Consider the following 16797-nt stretch of genomic DNA (forward strand, 5'->3'; position numbering starts at 1 on the left):
TTAACTGTAGAGGAAGGGAGTAGGGAGAGGGAATGGAGAAAGGGCAGAGACAGGACAAGAACTATCCATGGAGAGGGTGTTGTGTGCGCGTGTGTGCGTGTGTGTGTGTGTGTGTGTGTGTGTATGTGTGTGTATGTGTGTGTGTGTGTGTGTGTGTGTGTTTGAGGCTCCCTAGTCTAGGACACTTAAAATTGGCATTGTCAAATATCTTTAGAACTTTATTTTACAAAATAGTGCAGAGTCCTTGGTCCCGGCTCTTTTGAGATTGCCTTGCCCCCCTCTCTACCCCCAGGGCTGACAACTTTTACTCTCTAGTTAACCCCCCAAAAAAGTCATTGGAAAGCAAGGAGCACCTGATGGTGATAGGGAGGGGAAAGACCAAGGAAAGAGGATAGGGTTTGATCCACAAGCCTGGCTGAGGAAAACAGGAGTAGAGAGGCAGGGACTCCTACCCCTTACCCAAGTCTGTCTTACACAGCTTTTCCACTTGTATCTCAAGCATCTATTGCCCCTGGCTTCTTTCCTGCCTCCACCCTTGCCCTTCTCTTGGAAGTTTCCCTGATGTCTCTTACCCAGTGGTCAGTGGCCCACACATAGTTCTCATCCCCAAAGCATAGGCTGTATCTGCCACTCCTTTCCAGTTAAACCATTCCCAGGAGGGAAAACCCAGAGTTTGAGGTTCCATACTGTTATCCTCAAAAACAGGGCTCTCCCTAAACCCCAGTTAATGTGTGTTGCGGCTACTGGGTTCTGTTTGGCTCCAAGGTTGACAAGAAGAAACAGGCTTCGTTTTAGTGTGAGGTAGCTTAAACAAGGGAAGCATGAGGCTGGTACAGCCTCAGTTTCCTTCATCTTGGTTGAAAAACAAAAACCTACCACACAAGAGCGGGGCAGGTCTTAGGTTAGAAGACTGTTGGCCATCCCTCCAGAGAGAGGGATTGAAGGAACATAAGCAAAAGAACGAAGCTCAGATCAACTTGTACTTTCCAACAAGGTTTTTTTTATATCAATTGATGTTTTAAAAAATACAGAGGTGTTTGACACAGAATAGCACCATTGTGTATGATACACACAACTCCTGCATCTGCCCGGCACCTGAAGGGTTCATGCTTAGGCTGGGGACAGCCACTTGGGGGGGCTTTAGCTCACACCAGTTAGTTTCCCGCCTCTGCCTTGACCAAAAGGTCTTACAGGAAGACAATAAATAAATAGATCACCGAGGTTTTACTTTGAGGTCTGCCCAGTTCTGGCCTCTTGGAATAGGATGGGGGGGAAATGTCCAAAATGTAAGCATGTGGACGAATGGGCATCCGATGGGGTCGGCCATTCAGTGCAGAAGTCCTAGAGTGACTGGAGATTGTAAAGTACTCAGGTCCTTCGGGTTTGGTACATGTTGTGTTGGATTGTTTCTGGGTTCGGGCTTTTACAAGAAGCAGACAGGGCCGATGTCCACACCAAATTCCTGATCAGCCCCCCCAATGTCCATAGGTGCAATGTCAATGATGGGGAGACGGGAGGTCTTCTGTGATCGGTACTCGATGACTGTCTTGCCCCACTTACCAGTGTGTTTCTGGAAGAGAAGGGAAGGAAATGGTGTTTAGTAGGTGTGCTGACTGTCCAGAGAACAAGGTGCCTCTAGAAGGACCTCTCATCCTGGTCAGGGACTCAGTAGCCAAACCCCGAATTAGAAGTCTCTCTACTTTCCGATCCCTCTTTCCTAGCTTGCTATAAACCTTCCACATTGAAATTCCCCATCCTCAGGGAGGAGACCCTTCTGCCACCTCCTTGCTCCCAGTGAGTGGGGTTCATTCGTCTCTTAACTATACTCTCTCTCAAGCTGGGAATAGCTTCAGAGCCATAGTGACCACTCACTGTATGTAAATGCTTAGCTCCTCAGAGAAAAGTGAAGGGCATTAAAAGTAGAAGGGTACAGAGTCACAAGATCTCCCCCAACTTCCCATCATGCCTTTCTCCTATATGCTAGTCCCTCAAAGGTAGACCTGATATCGGTCAGATACTCTGGGCCACAGACACAGGTTGTCTATAGGTCAGTTCCCTTCCTTACTCCAGACTTAATCTTAGACCTTTTTTTCTATCCCTAATGAAGAAAGGATCCCCAGTGGAGGATCCAGGGTCTGGTCTGACTCTTCTTGTCTGGGGGACCCTCACCGTGCAGCCATCCTTCAGCACACTGTATGTGAATCTGCTGTTGCCCTCAGCCCGGATCTCAACGTCGTTAGAGCCCTGGATCAGCAAGGCTTTCTTGAGGTTGCCAGTTGCCTCATCCAAGTAGGCAATGCTGTTCTTACAGTGGTAGGTGATGTTCTGGGAACCCTCAGTGGACAGCAAGCGTAGGAAGGTCATCTGAACGTTGGCGGTATTGGGGGCCAGGTTGTCATCTCCGTAGCTGAACTGTTAGGGCAGAAAGCAGGGTCAGGAGGCCTGAAGGCCCATTGTGTGGGGAGGGATTATAGGGTTCTAGGCACCAGGAAGTCTCTGTGTGTGGGAGTGGGCATTCTGGTTTCAGGATAAAGGAAGACATTGGGTAGAACACATGTTGGAAAGATCTGAGCTCTAGTGCTGGCTTTCCTAGAGGGTCCTCTTCTGTTCCTACTTCTATAATTGGAGAAAATCATTCCTGCCTTTCCCTGGCTGCTAGGCCTACACCAATGGAAGGCTGAAACAAAAATGAAAACAAACTTCTAGGGGAGGAGAGTCAAAGACTGTGCTGGATCATCTCAGTCTGAGGAGAAGTAAGGGCACTCACATGGAAGCCACCATTGATGGTTTCTCCAAACCAGATGTGCTTCTTTTCCTTGCCCTTGCTGCTCCACCAGTTCTTCTTGGGGACATTGGATGGGTTGGGGTAGACACAGGTCTCGCCAGTCTCCATGTTGCAGAAAACTTTCATGGCATCCAAGGTGCAGCCCTGGTTGGGGTCAATCCAGTAGTCTCCTGCAGGGAGAGAGGTCTCCTGGGGTCAGAACTGGGCACCTGTTACTTGTAGAGCTCAGAGTAGGCAGGGCAGTAGGCAACACTGCAGGGAACATGGGGCAGAAAGATGCTAGGATCGCTGGACTGAGGCTAACTCAGCAGGGAACACAAAGACCATGAGGAGAAGGTATAAAGCAAGGTATGAGGAGGTCAGTGAAAAGAAAGACAAATTAGCTGCTGGAGGAGCCAGGGGAAGGAAGGCATGTAGGAAGCATGAGTGAGAATTCAAAGTAAGTCATGGGGGAAATGTTTGGGAGCTGGAGGCCTAGGAGGAGGAAATGGTCTGGTTGGATCCTAATCTTCCACAGAATTGACCTCCCCACCCCAGCCCTCCAGAGTAATCTCTGTATGCAGAGGACCACATAAGAGAAGTGTGGGCCTGACTGTTGGAGCAGGGTCTATTGAGGTCCCACAGGTAGAACATGAAGAAGACACCAGGGGCTTAGTAGAACTCTGGAACTTTTGAGGCCTCCTGAGTTCTGATCTAAGTAGCTCCTCACCTTACATAGAGCCACAAGCCCATAGAACTTGAATCTGGCCCTTTCTGAGTTTCATTACACTGCCTGCCTTCCTTACTTACCGCTCTTCCACTCAGGGTGACAGAGTTTCAGGTCTCGGCAGGTGCGAGCTGGGTTCTTGCGAGAGCCCTCAGGGCTTCGGATGCTTTCAATCTGGTTGTTGAGGGACTTGAGGGTGGCATCCACCTCAGCATCGTGCTGCCGCAGGTTGCCAGCTGCTTCATCAGCCCGCATGTACTGCAGGGGGTCAGGGCCCTTCTCTCTCTGGCCTAAGCCAGCAAAGGCAGACATGTCAATGCCAGGGCCAGGGGGACCTGGAGGTCCAGGGGGTCCAGGGTTGCCAGGAGGACCCTATGGAGGAAAAAAAGAACCCCAGGAAAAAAAGTCAGCCTTGTGAGTCATTTTGTGCCCATCCTTACTAGCTAGAGACATGGGAGAAAAAGGTCTTCTTCCAAGTCCCAAGAGTGCTCATCTCCAGAAAAGGGAACATCAGCCAGCACTGGGCCAGGACCTCATACCTCTGCCCTCCACCAACTTTGAACCCTTCCAAAGTCCTGGGAAACTGTAGGTAGAAAAGAGGGGGGACCCTATCCCCTAAGCAGTTACTTATGGACAGCAGGTAGGTAGGGACCCATTGGTTGCTGTGGTTCTAGGGGCATCGTGATAGAGATGGGACACTTACAGCGGGGCCAGTTTCACCAGAGCGACCTCGAGGACCAGGGGGACCAATGGGGCCAGGGATTCCATTGGAGCCATCTTTGCCAGAGGGGCCCACTGGGCCAGGTGGACCCTGAAGACCAAGAAAGAGAAATGGTGAGAAGCTTCAGGATTGGGTATCACTCCAATTGCTGGGAGATTGTCCTGAAAATGATAAGATCTGGGGCAGATAGATAGAGAGATGATAGATAGATAGATAGATAGATAGATAGATAGATAGATAGATAGATAGATATAGAGATGATAGATAGATAGATAGATAGATAGATGGATAGATGGATAGATAGATAGATAGAGAGATGATAGATAGATGGATGGATAGATAGATAGAGAGATGATAGATAGATAGAGAGATGATAGATAGATAGATAGAGAGATAGATAGATGGAGAGATAGAGAGATAGAGAGATGATAGATAGATAGATGGATGGATGGATAGATAGAGAGATGATAGATAGATAGATAGAGATGATAGATAGATAGATGGATGGATAGATAGAGAGATGATAGAAAGATAGATAGATAGAGAGATGATAGATAGATGGATGGATAGATAGAGAGATGATAGATAGATAGATAGATAGAGAGATGATAGATGGATTGATAGATAGAGAGATAGAGAGATGATAGATAGATAGATAGACAGATAGATAGATAGATAGATAGATAGATAGACAGATAGATAGATAGATAGATAGATGGATGGATAGATGGATAAGCAGGCAATCCTACTATAATGTGAGATGTGAGTGGATCTGGGTTTTTAGAAATCAGGACTTCATGTTCAGTTGGTAGACCACTATGACCATTTGATCTTTTTTGGTTATGATTACAATAGTATTCCAGATTATGCTGATGAGGTTTATTTTGCTTTTTTGGGTGACTAACTTCACACACAGTCCTCAATCCCCCTAATCTAAGTCTAGCTTGATGTCACAATGATCCAAAGGAGAAAAATTGGATAAGAAGTGGAAAGAATATAGGAATGTACTTTGGGGACATGACAGAGGGTTGGCATCTGTTGTGTAGAGAAAAGGGGCACAATTATAGGGTCATAGTCATTCACTGATAGGGGAAAGGAGTAAGACCCAATTGAGTCCAATGTGTCAAAGACCCCAGCAGTATCTATCCTCAAGATATGAACACCCAACCCATGGCTTGACCTCACATTTGGGATTTTTTATAGACCTGCCAAAGAGCCCACTTCTCCCCACCCCCCAACACCAGTCTACTTACTCGGGGACCAGAAGGACCAGCAGGGCCAGAGGCACCTTGATCTCCAGAAGGACCCTGTATTGGAGAGAATCAGAGGTCAGCACACACACAGGTCTCTGTTTTGAGGTGAGCAGTCCTCTCTAACCCAAAAGAGACAAATAAGAGTAATGATGCGGCATCAAAAATACCCTATACATTTTCTTTTTCTCTGACATCTCCTCCAAACCTTAGGAAAATTCTGGGTCTGAGACAGGATGATCCCAAGTTCCTCTCATAGGGCATAAAATCCCAAGTGGGTACTGAGAAGGTAAGGGGACCATGAGCAGACAGCCATTAGGAGCAGTACTCACAGGGGGGCCAGGAAGACCCTGTAGACCAGTGAAACCACGGTGTCCCTTCAGTCCTCTCTCACCAGCCTCTCCAGTTTCTCCTTTGTCACCACGAGGACCTTGAGGACCCTAGAAGGCAGATAAACAGAACAGAGGAGTGTGAGCCAAAGCTGGACAGGAGAGAAAAGTTGGAAGGGCAGTCTTTGTCCAATTATGCCACTGACAAGCCCCATTACAAGATTCTCGGGCACTTACTGGGATTCCCCTTGCTCCGGCTGGTCCTGCAGGACCCATGGGTCCTTGTGCACCCTGGGGAGAAGAAGAGAATAGCATCAGAGAGAAGCCCAGGGGAGGGAATATTGCATTCCCTCACTTCCCACCTGTGACTCTGAGCAAAGGTGTTAGGTCTGAGGCTCATCATTACCCCACGCAGCCTGAGCCTGCTGAGCTCAGGTAACTCGGCTACTTTTCAGTTCCTACCCTGCCCCCAGATGTCTTGGTCCCTAGGACCAGAGCTGAGAATACAGGACAGGGTAACCAATAAATAGAGTCCCCATCTTTGTTTTGCCACCTATACCTGCATCCTGGTGGCTCAGATGAGGACTTAGCTGATTCCCCATAGTCAAACCTAGACATTCTTTGACAGAAAGACACTCACAGCTTCTCCTCTGTCTCCTTGTTTGCCTGTTGGTCCAACGGGTCCGGGAGAGCCAGGGGGCCCAGGAGCACCAGGACCGCCAACTGGGCCTGTTTCGCCACGATCACCCTGTCAGGAGAGAGATACCACACTCAGGCCTTTCATCCGACTCTCCAAAGGCCACTTTCTGCTATCAGTTCCAGCCCAACCAAGCCAGAAGGGGAGCCAAAACCTTCTCCTGGGGCCAAGGGAGGTCAAATCTGCCTCTCCCTGCATCATTCCCCACCTCTTAGGGAGGTGATGATTTTCTTAGACCTAGTCCAGAGTTTGACTTTAATTTGGTCTCCTGCAACCAAGAAGCAGATCCTTGGAGCCTCGGTGAAGGAAGCGTGCCTTAGAGGTGGTTACTGGTGGCAAGGAGACGTGTGCACCTGTCTTACCATGCCCCTCATGGGAAGGTGGAAGTCCCACTCACCTTGACTCCTGCTGCACCATCTCTGCCTGGAGGCCCGTCAGCACCAGGACTTCCCTGTGCAAATGAAAAGAGAAATGAGCTCAAGGCTGCTCTCTCTCCACATCCCTTGCTCCTGTTGTGTTGTCTACCCCAGGCCTCGCACTCTGTCACTGAGCTTCCCCTTAGATTTCCTCTGATGGAACATGTATCAAAACATCTATTCCTCGTATATGGAGCTGGTCCTTCCACAGACCCATTCAAGGATCTTTAATCAGCAAACTCCTCTCCACATTTTCAAGGCTGGTCCTTGCCCCATCAGCCCATCTATTCTTCAGTTCTCCTTCCTCCTCTCCTTCATTTTCCTTCTGTTTCCTTCCCCAGAATCTAGTCCTGAGCACTTATACACCCTTTAGTCTACCCTCTACTATAATATCCTCCCATTCATTATACTCCTGCCTGCTTAGGAAGCACATCCTATCAGCTTCTCCGAATGACTGTTTCTATTACAAAAGGGTCAGGATGCTGGAGCATAGGATGGAGAAGTCACAATGAAACAGCTCCTCATAGCATGAGGATTCCCCTGTGGTAGAGCTCCATCACTCACCTCACGCCCAGGTTCACCAGAAGGACCAGTCAAGCCAGGTGGCCCCACAGGACCAGGAGGGCCACGGTCTCCAGAGCTTCCAGGAGCACCCTGTTTGCCAGGCTCACCCTAGAGATACACCAAGAATATGGATATTGAATTCACAGTCTCTTGAGAAGTTTTTTGCAAGAGGACTAAGGTCTTTCACTCCAAAAGGGGCCAGGAAAGCCAATAGACAACTGATGCCATCAGACAGCGGGGTCATGCCAATAAAGTTTCAGGCAATCTTCAGAGATTGTAGACAACTGAGCTTGGGTTAGCCACCCTTCTCTGTAGTTTCAGTACTTCTTTCAGTGGAAAGGATAATGAAGGGATATATCAAGAATCCCTGGGGCAGCTAGGTGGTGCAGTGGATAGAGGACTCTGGATTCAGGAGGACCTGAATTCAAATCCGGCCTCAGATACTTAACACTTACTAGCTGTGTGACCTTGGGCAAGTCACTTAACCCCAATTGCCCAGCAAAACAAACAAAAAACCCCCAGAATCCCCTCAGTTGTGGGGAGAGGGTGTAGAGGGCCTTTGAAATAGCTTCTCTGCAGGGAGGGAAGTTGACATCCATCCCATGGGACCTCAGTGACAACATGGTCCACACCAACATCTGGGCCAGTGTCTAATTCAATAACCAAGAGTGGGGATTGCTTACTGAAGGGCCAGGAAGACCAGGGAAGCCTCTTTCACCACGCTGACCAGGCAATCCAACAATTCCTCTTTGACCAGCCAGACCCTGGGGACCTGGGGGACCATCTGGACCCTGGAGAAAGAAGAAACAAAGTTAAAGCTGATCCAGGGAAGCCAATCCACACCTGTCCCCACAAAACAACTTCCTAAGGGACCCAGTGTTTATCATGATCTGATATTATGCTTCTTTCTCTCTCTCCCTCACTCAACAAATCTTCCTCCCATTTCCCCTCCCCCACATTAGTCCAAAAGCCACCCCATTTCTTGGTCACAGGAAGTGAGTGGGAGAGGGAACAAGAAGGTTTGAGCTGAGTCCTTGGGGACTTGGCGCTGGCCATATTCCTGGGGTTCTGAAACTTACGGAGGGACCATCGTCTCCTGGCTCTCCCTTCTCTCCAGGGGCTCCAGCAGGACCCTGAAGCCCAGGATCACCAGCCCGACCTGGGGGACCGCTGTCTCCTCTAGCGCCTTTGGGACCATCTTTTCCAGAAGCTCCAGGAGGACCAGGGGGACCAGGGTTACCCTGAAGAAGAAAACACAGGCAATGAGGACCTAGTCTCCATGATTCCCCACTTCAACCCATCCGAGACCTAGGAAGAACTGGCCAGAGGGCTCTAGAGCACCTGTCTCCCAGAGCCTTCCTGGTTTCCTCTACACAACCTGCTTATCTTATCTTGTCTTCTACTGTCCCTTCATTCGAATGGTCTAACTTTCCGCCTGTAGGACTTCTCTCTTCCCTGGAATGCCTCCCACCTTCCTCTCTAACTACCTACGTCTTATCTATCCCCTCTGGGCCCAACCAAAATCCCCAGCTCTAGTGAAATCTGCCTTGAATCCTCCACCCATCAGAGGGAGCTCTCTCCCTCCTAAGACTCTTAGTTTATACCATTGGGGAGTACTTAAAACATAAGACCTTTTCAGTTACCGCTTGTGGGATTAGTTCTTTTTTTTATGGATTCTACTTGTCTCCTGATTGGATAACGAGTGTTTTTTTAATAGGCAGGTACCACATTTTTTTTTTCATATCCCCACAGTGCCTAGTATAGTGCTGGGCATATAGTCAGTGCTCAATAAGTCATAGAATCTGAGTTAAGAAAAGATCTCTCAGGTTTAGTCCATCAGGTCTAACCCCTGAAGAATGAACTTTTTCTGCTGTTAATTAAAGGAAGATGAGATCCGCTGTTCTCTCTGAGTCAAGAACTTGTGGATTCCATATTGGACATTTAGTTCCAAACCCATTAGAGAGTGCTATTCCTAGTTAGTGGAAAAGGTGGGGATTGGGAACAAATGTGCCTCCACTTAAGGGCCACAGCTGCTTATTTCAGGCTGGCTTTGTCCCAAGGGGAGCAGATCTCCTGTGCCCAATCCTAAGTCTTTTCATGTATTCAGGAAGGAAAAGAAGGTGATTCCGAGTGAGTCCTCTGATTACTGGCTTGGGTAGCCTGTCCCAGCCTGTGGTGCCAAGATGCTCAGTCCTGCCACCCCACCCCAAAGCCTACATACACACATCCCTTTCTTGGAAGCAGAGGAAGAAACCAACCAGTATCAACCACTCACATTGGATCCTGGGGGTCCGACACGGCCAGCAGCTCCTGGGAATCCAGTGGCACCCTGGGTAAGAAAAGAGAAGTCATTGAACCTGTGACCTAGGAAGAAGCTCCTAGAACATGCTTAGAGAATTGATCTCTCTCTAAGTCTTAGAGTCTGAGGATCTAAGAAGCTCCTAGGGTTAGGGTCCTGAGGCTGTGAGGGAGGAAGGTAGGACATGGGAGGCTTCCGCTCCATAGGTCCCAAGGAAAAAGCGTACTCTTGGGGCTGGCCCAAGTGCTGACACTAGAGATGCCTCACTGAGCCTAAGCACTGGGCTCTAATTCTCGGCCTGCTCTTCAAACATAGCACCCCCCTGGGGGAGGGAGTGGGGTGAATAAAGGAAGTAAAAGGCAGCCTGGAGCAAGGTAGAGCAGGCTCCCAAAACACACCATGTGCTATTGCATGGGCACAAGCCCAACCCCCTCCCCCATGAAACTGCTGCCCTGCTTTTGTGTAGTTGGCAGGACTCAAGGAGAAAGAAAACAGAGCAACACAAATAGAACAGGAATGAGAATAACAGAAGTGCTCTGTCTCTGGGACAAGCACACAAAGCTTTAGCCACTCCTTTGCTTTTGTTCTGAAAGCTTTCAGGGGCTCTCTATGTGACTTGGAAGACCCCTCCGAGGGCTGAGTGCAAGTGGCACTGAGAACTGAGAAAGCCCCCTGTATTCTCCCAGACCTACCTCCCTCACTTCCTATCATCTTGTCTAAGCTCCACCTCCCTCTGGTTCCTACCAAAATGGCCCAGGAAAGCAAAGAAAAGGGACAGGATGACACTCACAGGAGGCCCCTGGGCACCACGGGCTCCTTTAGGACCAGTCACTCCAGTTGGACCCTAGGATGGGAAAAGAAAGAGTTAAGTGAGTTGGGGGAGATAAGAGTAGCTTACTCTCTTAAAGGATCCTCACTTTGGGGATCAGAAATTGGGAAAGGGAAGATTCGGGATGCAGATAATGGACTTCTAGGAGTTGAATGTTCAGCCCTACAGTCAGTCTGGAAGAGCCAGATGAATATGCACCTCCCTTATTTTGGGAGGTCTCTGGGGAAGGAGATGCCCACCCTTCACTGGAAGCTGCTGCAGTATCTCACAGAGACAACATTGCAGTTTCTCCTGATATATCACCCCAATCCCCATTCCTATGGAGATGCAGCAATTGGTTCTCTTCATTGTAGTCATAGGAAAGAGTTGGACTCTGCTTGGTTTTGTTATATACATACATGCACACACACATATGCGCACACACACACACACACACACACACACACATTTCCCCCTTGCTGAAGGTATGAGTTAACCATCTTGAGCCTTCCTCTGCAAATTTCCATTCATCTTTTCAGATTCAGAAATACAGATAACAAAGTATTGGCTTTTGCCGCCTCTAGGTCTGGGCTTATAGATGAAAGCATCAGACTATTCCTAGAAAGCTGACTTTGGAATGGAAGCTGGCTCAAAGCCATGGAGAGCCTCCACAAGGGCACAGCTCAACTAGCTGAGATCCCGGAGGTGGCAGCTACTTCACAGACTCTGCCCTCCCTTTGTAGCCATGACCATGCCCCTTTATGGCCAGCCTACTCTAGCCCAGGCCAGATACCTCTTTCCACTGTAGCAGGGAATCTAGGCTCCTAGAATAGATTCTTGAAAGAACTTAGTGCCACCCACCTGAGGCCCAGGTGCTCCAGATGGACCCTGAGGACCAGGGGCACCGGCATCTCCCTTCTGACCAGACTCTCCTTGTTCACCCTTGGCACCAGGCTGACCATCAGCACCCTGTTTCACAAAAGAATAAACATGAATTAGAGATGAGGAAAATAGTTGATACCCCTTCTCCAGAGTAATAGGTGTGGATGCATGTATGTGTATGTATGTCTGTGTGTGCATGTTGTGTTGGAAAGCATGCCATATTCCCAGGAAACATAAGGAGAGGTTTAGAGAGAGCTATGGTTTTCTCCAAAGCTTTCCATCATTATCCTACTTCTTCACCCCCTACAGGTCAAGACAACATCTATCCCAAGATACACAAGCCTACTAGAACACCCTCCACAACACATCCATAACAGAGAAAAAATTAACTATAGAGGATGATGCCATGAGGGTCCATAGGTTTGGGGGTACATTGAAATGGGAAAATTTTGTTGCATTATATAATTATCCCTCTGGACCAATCCAAGAAACTGCATGAAAATCCTTCTGAGAGGCAGACGGATAGGAAGAGATCTGTGAAAGCCCAGGGTTGAAAAAGACAGAGACAGAGAGACTTGCTCTGGTTTCCCTAGCTTTGGTACATGGCCTTGGTTGGAGATTCTACGTCCCCAAAGAGTTAAATGTTCAGCACTACAGTCAGTCTTTCTATGGGTCTTTCTATGGAACCGGAGAGAATCTCTGGGCTGGAGAAAAATTAATCTAACAGAGAAGAACCAAGAGAGGCCCTGGAAAGTTGATCCATATCCCATTCTGGAGGCCTTAGTGAACTGAATGGCGAACACATAGATCCAATGATCCAATGGGTCAATGAAATTACTTACAGGAGGACCTGCAAATCCAGCTGGTCCGGGGGGTCCAGTCTCTCCACGTTCACCCTACAATACAAGGAGTCCCAGTGAGCAGGTAGGTAAGCCCCTTGTACCTCGACTGTCTTAGTTCCCACCCTGGGACCCAAAGGCAAGGAGAGGCCATGGCCACCTTGAAACCCATACTAGTTAGTGAGGGTAACGCACAGAAAAGGGAGACTGCTCATTTGCATTTAGCATTTTCTGCCCCTCCCCCTAGCCCTATCCCAGTCCCAATAAACAACTGTCAAAATTAGAAACCTAAAGTGTCAGGTCCTATAATCTGTTGGTCAAGATGTTCACAGGCATAAAATTCCATTTTGACCAAGATCTCTTAAAAATAAAAATTCTTTTGACCAGTTCCTATTTGTATTTATGTTAAAGCAATGATCTCCATATTTCACTGACATGTCCTTAGGTCTAGATCTAGGGCAGGGATTCATAAACTCCCCCAAGGATCAGTGGACAGAATCCAAGGGGTCCATGGACTTGGAAATTTTAATATCTTGATTACTATATTTCAATATTATCCATTTCCTTTGTAATCTGATGTGTTTTGTTTTATGTATTTAAAAACATTATTCAGAGAAGGAGGCCATGGGTTCCATCAGACTTTCAAAGGGATCCATGACACAAAAAGAGTTAAGCACTCTTGGTCTAGGGTCTTTTTTAAGGGCATCAGAAAGTAACTGAAGATTCCAGAGACAAAAGAATAAGCCCAGCTTCAAAAATCTATTTTTCAGCACAATGGACCTAAGTAGCAAGTAGTACCATGGCCAATGAAACTCAAGTATCCACTTCTATCACATTCATTGTCCTCTATGTTCCTACCCAGGTCCAGAGAGAAGGAGAGGTACACATTCCCTATACAACCTACAGAGACCCAAGCACCAGCTAGATAGAAAGATTCTGGAGCACCCAGGGGACTAGGGATGCCATTCCAGGTTCAAAGTGAGCAGGAGACCAGGAAGGGGTTCTTCTGAATAATAGGAATAAGAACTCACTGGGGCACCACGAGCACCAGCAGTTCCAGCAGGACCAGGGGGGCCAGATTCACCCTAGACAGAAGATAAAGAACCAGATGAAGGGAGTGAGGAATCGGGGAACCCTGTGACACCAACAACAAACACAAGACCCAAACAGAGTAGAAATCCCCAATCATTCAGCCCAATAGCCCCTGCTTAATAGTAAACCCTTCTTGGAGGTGCCCTCAGCCCACAAAGGGAGAGAAGGGTCCTAGGTGATGGGCAAGGAGAAAAAAATAAGTACTTAGGGAGCTTAAAATTAGAAAATATAGAGTGGAATCTCCTGACTTAGAGTGGGGAGCTTTATCTGTGGGCACTAACAGCTGATACCTGAGGGAGAAAAATTAATAACAACTCACCTTCTCGCCATTAGGACCAGCAGGACCAGGGGGGCCAATAGGACCAGTCAGACCCTAGGGAAAAGGGAGATAAGGGAAGGGAAGTGAGACTTTCTAGGGTATTGGGACAGCATCTAGGACATAGCAGAGACCCTCCATAAAGATTCTCCTGAACCCCCTGAATTCCATCAACTTTCCCATTTGCTCCACTCTACTCTTCTCCAACACAGTTCTCAGCTAGAATATTTCTGCCTCTGCTTGACCCATAGCAGAGACGATCTACCCCCAAAGCTTTTGGATTTCTGTCCCCATGCCTTGGGGTTAAGTTACAAGAGACAGAGCTCCCAAGGACAATGTTGGTCATACTCTCTGATTGTCCCTGCAACCTGCCATCTGACACAATTCCTTTTACTTACTCTGCCGCCATCTTTGCCAGGAGCTCCCTCGGGGCCTTTTTCACCAACATCGCCCTGAAAGGATAAAGACAAGATTCAATGGGGCTTCTGGACCCTACCTACCACTCCATTGTACATGTTTTCTTAAGTAGACCCTGCAAGGCTCAGACCCAACTTCTAGCTACTGAGATGACCAAGTTTGGAGAAGGGACCAAGCACTCATGGAGGGGGTCAAAGGGTCAAGGAGACTGTTCACACCAACCAGCAGGGCTGGGTTATCTTGTCCCGGAAGAGCTTTATTTCCAGCTGATAAGGGAGGCCTATCCTTTGCTAAGTTGGAAAGAATGCAGTGAAATGGAAAGAAGATAGGAGAAAAGAGGTTGGGTAAATGAGGAGGGGGAATGGATGGAGAGAACCTCTTAAAGACTGTGAGCAGCAATCTGTAAAGCACATCTAGGGAGCAAAAGGAAAGGGACTATTTTTAGGATAGAGGCAGCAATGAGGAGTATGTCTATTTGGAGCAAAGTGAAGTGGTATCTTTGAAGCATGGAGTCACAGAGAGATGTGTATGAACACTGTCGGTGCCCCAAGGAGGGAGGAAGGTGTAGAAGTAGAAAGGGAAAGGTGATCACTGGGGCACAGGGCCTTGTTCTGAATTCATCAAGAAGATGGGGGAAGATGGAAAGTAGCGACGGTAAAGCTTCTGAAAGTCACTTTGATTATGGTCAATGACAGGAGGGGAGGGAAGGTACTTTCATTCAAGGAAGTTCTAACTGTATAGCCCCCAGAGGTCATTCCTTCCACAGAGGATCTCGTCTCCCCCAAATGGGGAAGACCATCATTACTTGGATCCCAAAGCTGGAGAAATTGGTCCAGGCTCATGTATACCCAAGTTTGTGTTCAAATGGGAACAAGATGCCAAATCTCCTGACTTCTAGACTCCCATCCTAATTACCAGGCCCTGTCCCTTCCCACCCTGGGGCCACTGAGCCATTGACTAAGATGTCATGTTAAGAAGCTGCCATTCTAGAGCAAGACAACTCCCTCCACTTCCCAACAACAGGCTCCCCTCAGTATATTTAAGAACAATGCAGGGGCATGATCTGGATGCAGTGGGATGGGTGGACAACATTCCTTCTTGAGAACTAGTACTTACTCTGTCTCCCTTTGGCCCAGCAATACCAGCTGCACCTCTCTCACCAGGCATTCCTTGCAGACCTGGGGGACCTTGAGCACCATTGGGGCCAGCTGGACCAGTAGCACCCTAGGTTGGAGAGAAAGAGTTTGTGATTTGAAACATCGACAACCAGGCTCCAAGGACAGGGAGGCCTCTTCCTTCCCTTTCTCCCATTTGCATCTGCTTCTACTACCTTTTTCCATTCTATCCCTTCCTACGCTTTCCAGCTCTCTATCCTTTGTGCACTCTTCTCCATCCTTTCTTCTGGAAGGCAGAAGCACAGCTTTTGGGCCATCCCAGGGCAACATGACAAGAGCCTGCCCCCAAATTCTTAGGACCCACTTACTTTAGGACCATCAGTGCCGGGAGTCCCAGGGAGACCTCGGGCACCTTGTAGACCTTGAGCACCGGGAGAGCCACGTTCACCTGGGAAACCACGTTCACCCTATGGGAGAGGAAATCCAACCAAGATCAAGGGGTGGAACAGGATTAAGGACATCACCCCATTACAAGGGGTGGGGGAGGGTTACAAAGGGAAGATTGGGGGTGCTTAACCAATATAGCATTAATCAGGAAAGAAGAACATATTTTTTATTAGAATTTCTGATTCAGAGAAGGATAGATGGAAGGGAAAATCCCAGGGAGATGGTCCAGAAATGGATAGACATATGCTATCATGTAATCTAACTAGATATCATACTTACTCTGGGACCCACAAGGCCAGGAGCACCAGCTTCACCGGGAACACCCTGGGAAAAGAGAAGCATGTAAGATGGGGAGAAAGTTTCCAGAAGTCATAAGCGGTGAGTGTCCAGGCACTAGATTGCTTAGGGGCCCATAGAGGCAGATTCCAACAGTGTGGTGAGCTCAGGGAGGCTGGGGAAGTATTCTTAGCTTGGGAACCTCAGGTGGCCACATTACTTGCCTCTGTATGGAAGGGATGCCTCAATCAAATGGGGTTTTTTTTGGGGGGGGTTGTTTGGGTTTTTTTGTTTGTTTTCCAGGGCAATGGGGGTTAAGTGACTTGCCCAGCTAGTAAGTGTTAAGTGTCTGAGGTCGGATTTGAACTCAGGTCCTCCTGAATCCAGGGCCGACGCTTTATCCACTGCACCACCTAGCTGCCCCGATCAAATGGGTTTTTAATAGAATTCTCAGCACAGAGAATCTTTAGGGTACATTCCTCCATTCCACATGTCTTGTTGGGAGGGCAAAGAATATCAAGAGTCTTTTCCTTCCTGATGAGTAGGGTGTGGATACTCACCTGATCACCTGGTTTTCCACCTTCACCTGGAGCGCCAGGAGGGCCGGGGAGTCCCTGGAAGCCAAAGAGATGCATATGAAATACAGGATGAAGGAATGACTTGGCCCTAACAGCATGCATCCTTGGCTCAGACTTGGTCTCAGAGAGAAGTAACAACAGATGAATATTCTAAGAGCCTAGGATGGAGTGACAGCCTTCTCCTTCATTCCTCTACTCATTAGCCAGTAGGTGCCATCTCCTCAGACACTATCCACTGTGGTCCAGAAACAACCCTCATC

General features: G+C 48.2%; 1 protein-coding gene across 2 annotated transcripts in view; it reads right to left on the reverse strand.

Moving 5' to 3' along the window:
• Positions 1 to 1264: 1264 nt before the first annotated feature.
• COL2A1 (collagen type II alpha 1 chain) overlaps positions 1265 to 16797 on the reverse strand; it is a 46591-nt gene continuing 31058 nt past the window's right edge. For both annotated transcript variants that reach the window (XM_043966770.1, XM_043966771.1), the window contains exons 31-54: positions 16520 to 16573; positions 15963 to 16007; positions 15605 to 15703; positions 15238 to 15345; positions 14103 to 14156; positions 13708 to 13761; positions 13328 to 13381; positions 12300 to 12353; positions 11437 to 11544; positions 10558 to 10611; positions 9744 to 9797; positions 8548 to 8709; positions 8152 to 8259; positions 7469 to 7576; positions 6886 to 6939; positions 6432 to 6539; positions 6029 to 6082; positions 5795 to 5902; positions 5466 to 5519; positions 4195 to 4302; positions 3575 to 3863; positions 2768 to 2955; positions 2170 to 2412; positions 1265 to 1570 (exon numbers count right to left, since the gene is read on the reverse strand). In XM_043966770.1, coding sequence (XP_043822705.1) covers positions 1424 to 1570; positions 2170 to 2412; positions 2768 to 2955; positions 3575 to 3863; positions 4195 to 4302; positions 5466 to 5519; positions 5795 to 5902; positions 6029 to 6082; positions 6432 to 6539; positions 6886 to 6939; positions 7469 to 7576; positions 8152 to 8259; positions 8548 to 8709; positions 9744 to 9797; positions 10558 to 10611; positions 11437 to 11544; positions 12300 to 12353; positions 13328 to 13381; positions 13708 to 13761; positions 14103 to 14156; positions 15238 to 15345; positions 15605 to 15703; positions 15963 to 16007; positions 16520 to 16573 — 2469 coding nt within the window. In that variant the 3' untranslated portion in view covers positions 1265 to 1423. The remainder of the gene's footprint in view (positions 1571 to 2169; positions 2413 to 2767; positions 2956 to 3574; positions 3864 to 4194; positions 4303 to 5465; positions 5520 to 5794; positions 5903 to 6028; positions 6083 to 6431; positions 6540 to 6885; positions 6940 to 7468; positions 7577 to 8151; positions 8260 to 8547; positions 8710 to 9743; positions 9798 to 10557; positions 10612 to 11436; positions 11545 to 12299; positions 12354 to 13327; positions 13382 to 13707; positions 13762 to 14102; positions 14157 to 15237; positions 15346 to 15604; positions 15704 to 15962; positions 16008 to 16519; positions 16574 to 16797) is intronic.

Source organism: Dromiciops gliroides, chromosome 5 (genome assembly GCF_019393635.1).
Source record: "Dromiciops gliroides isolate mDroGli1 chromosome 5, mDroGli1.pri, whole genome shotgun sequence".
In the NCBI taxonomy this organism is placed as follows: Eukaryota; Metazoa; Chordata; class Mammalia; order Microbiotheria; family Microbiotheriidae; genus Dromiciops; species Dromiciops gliroides.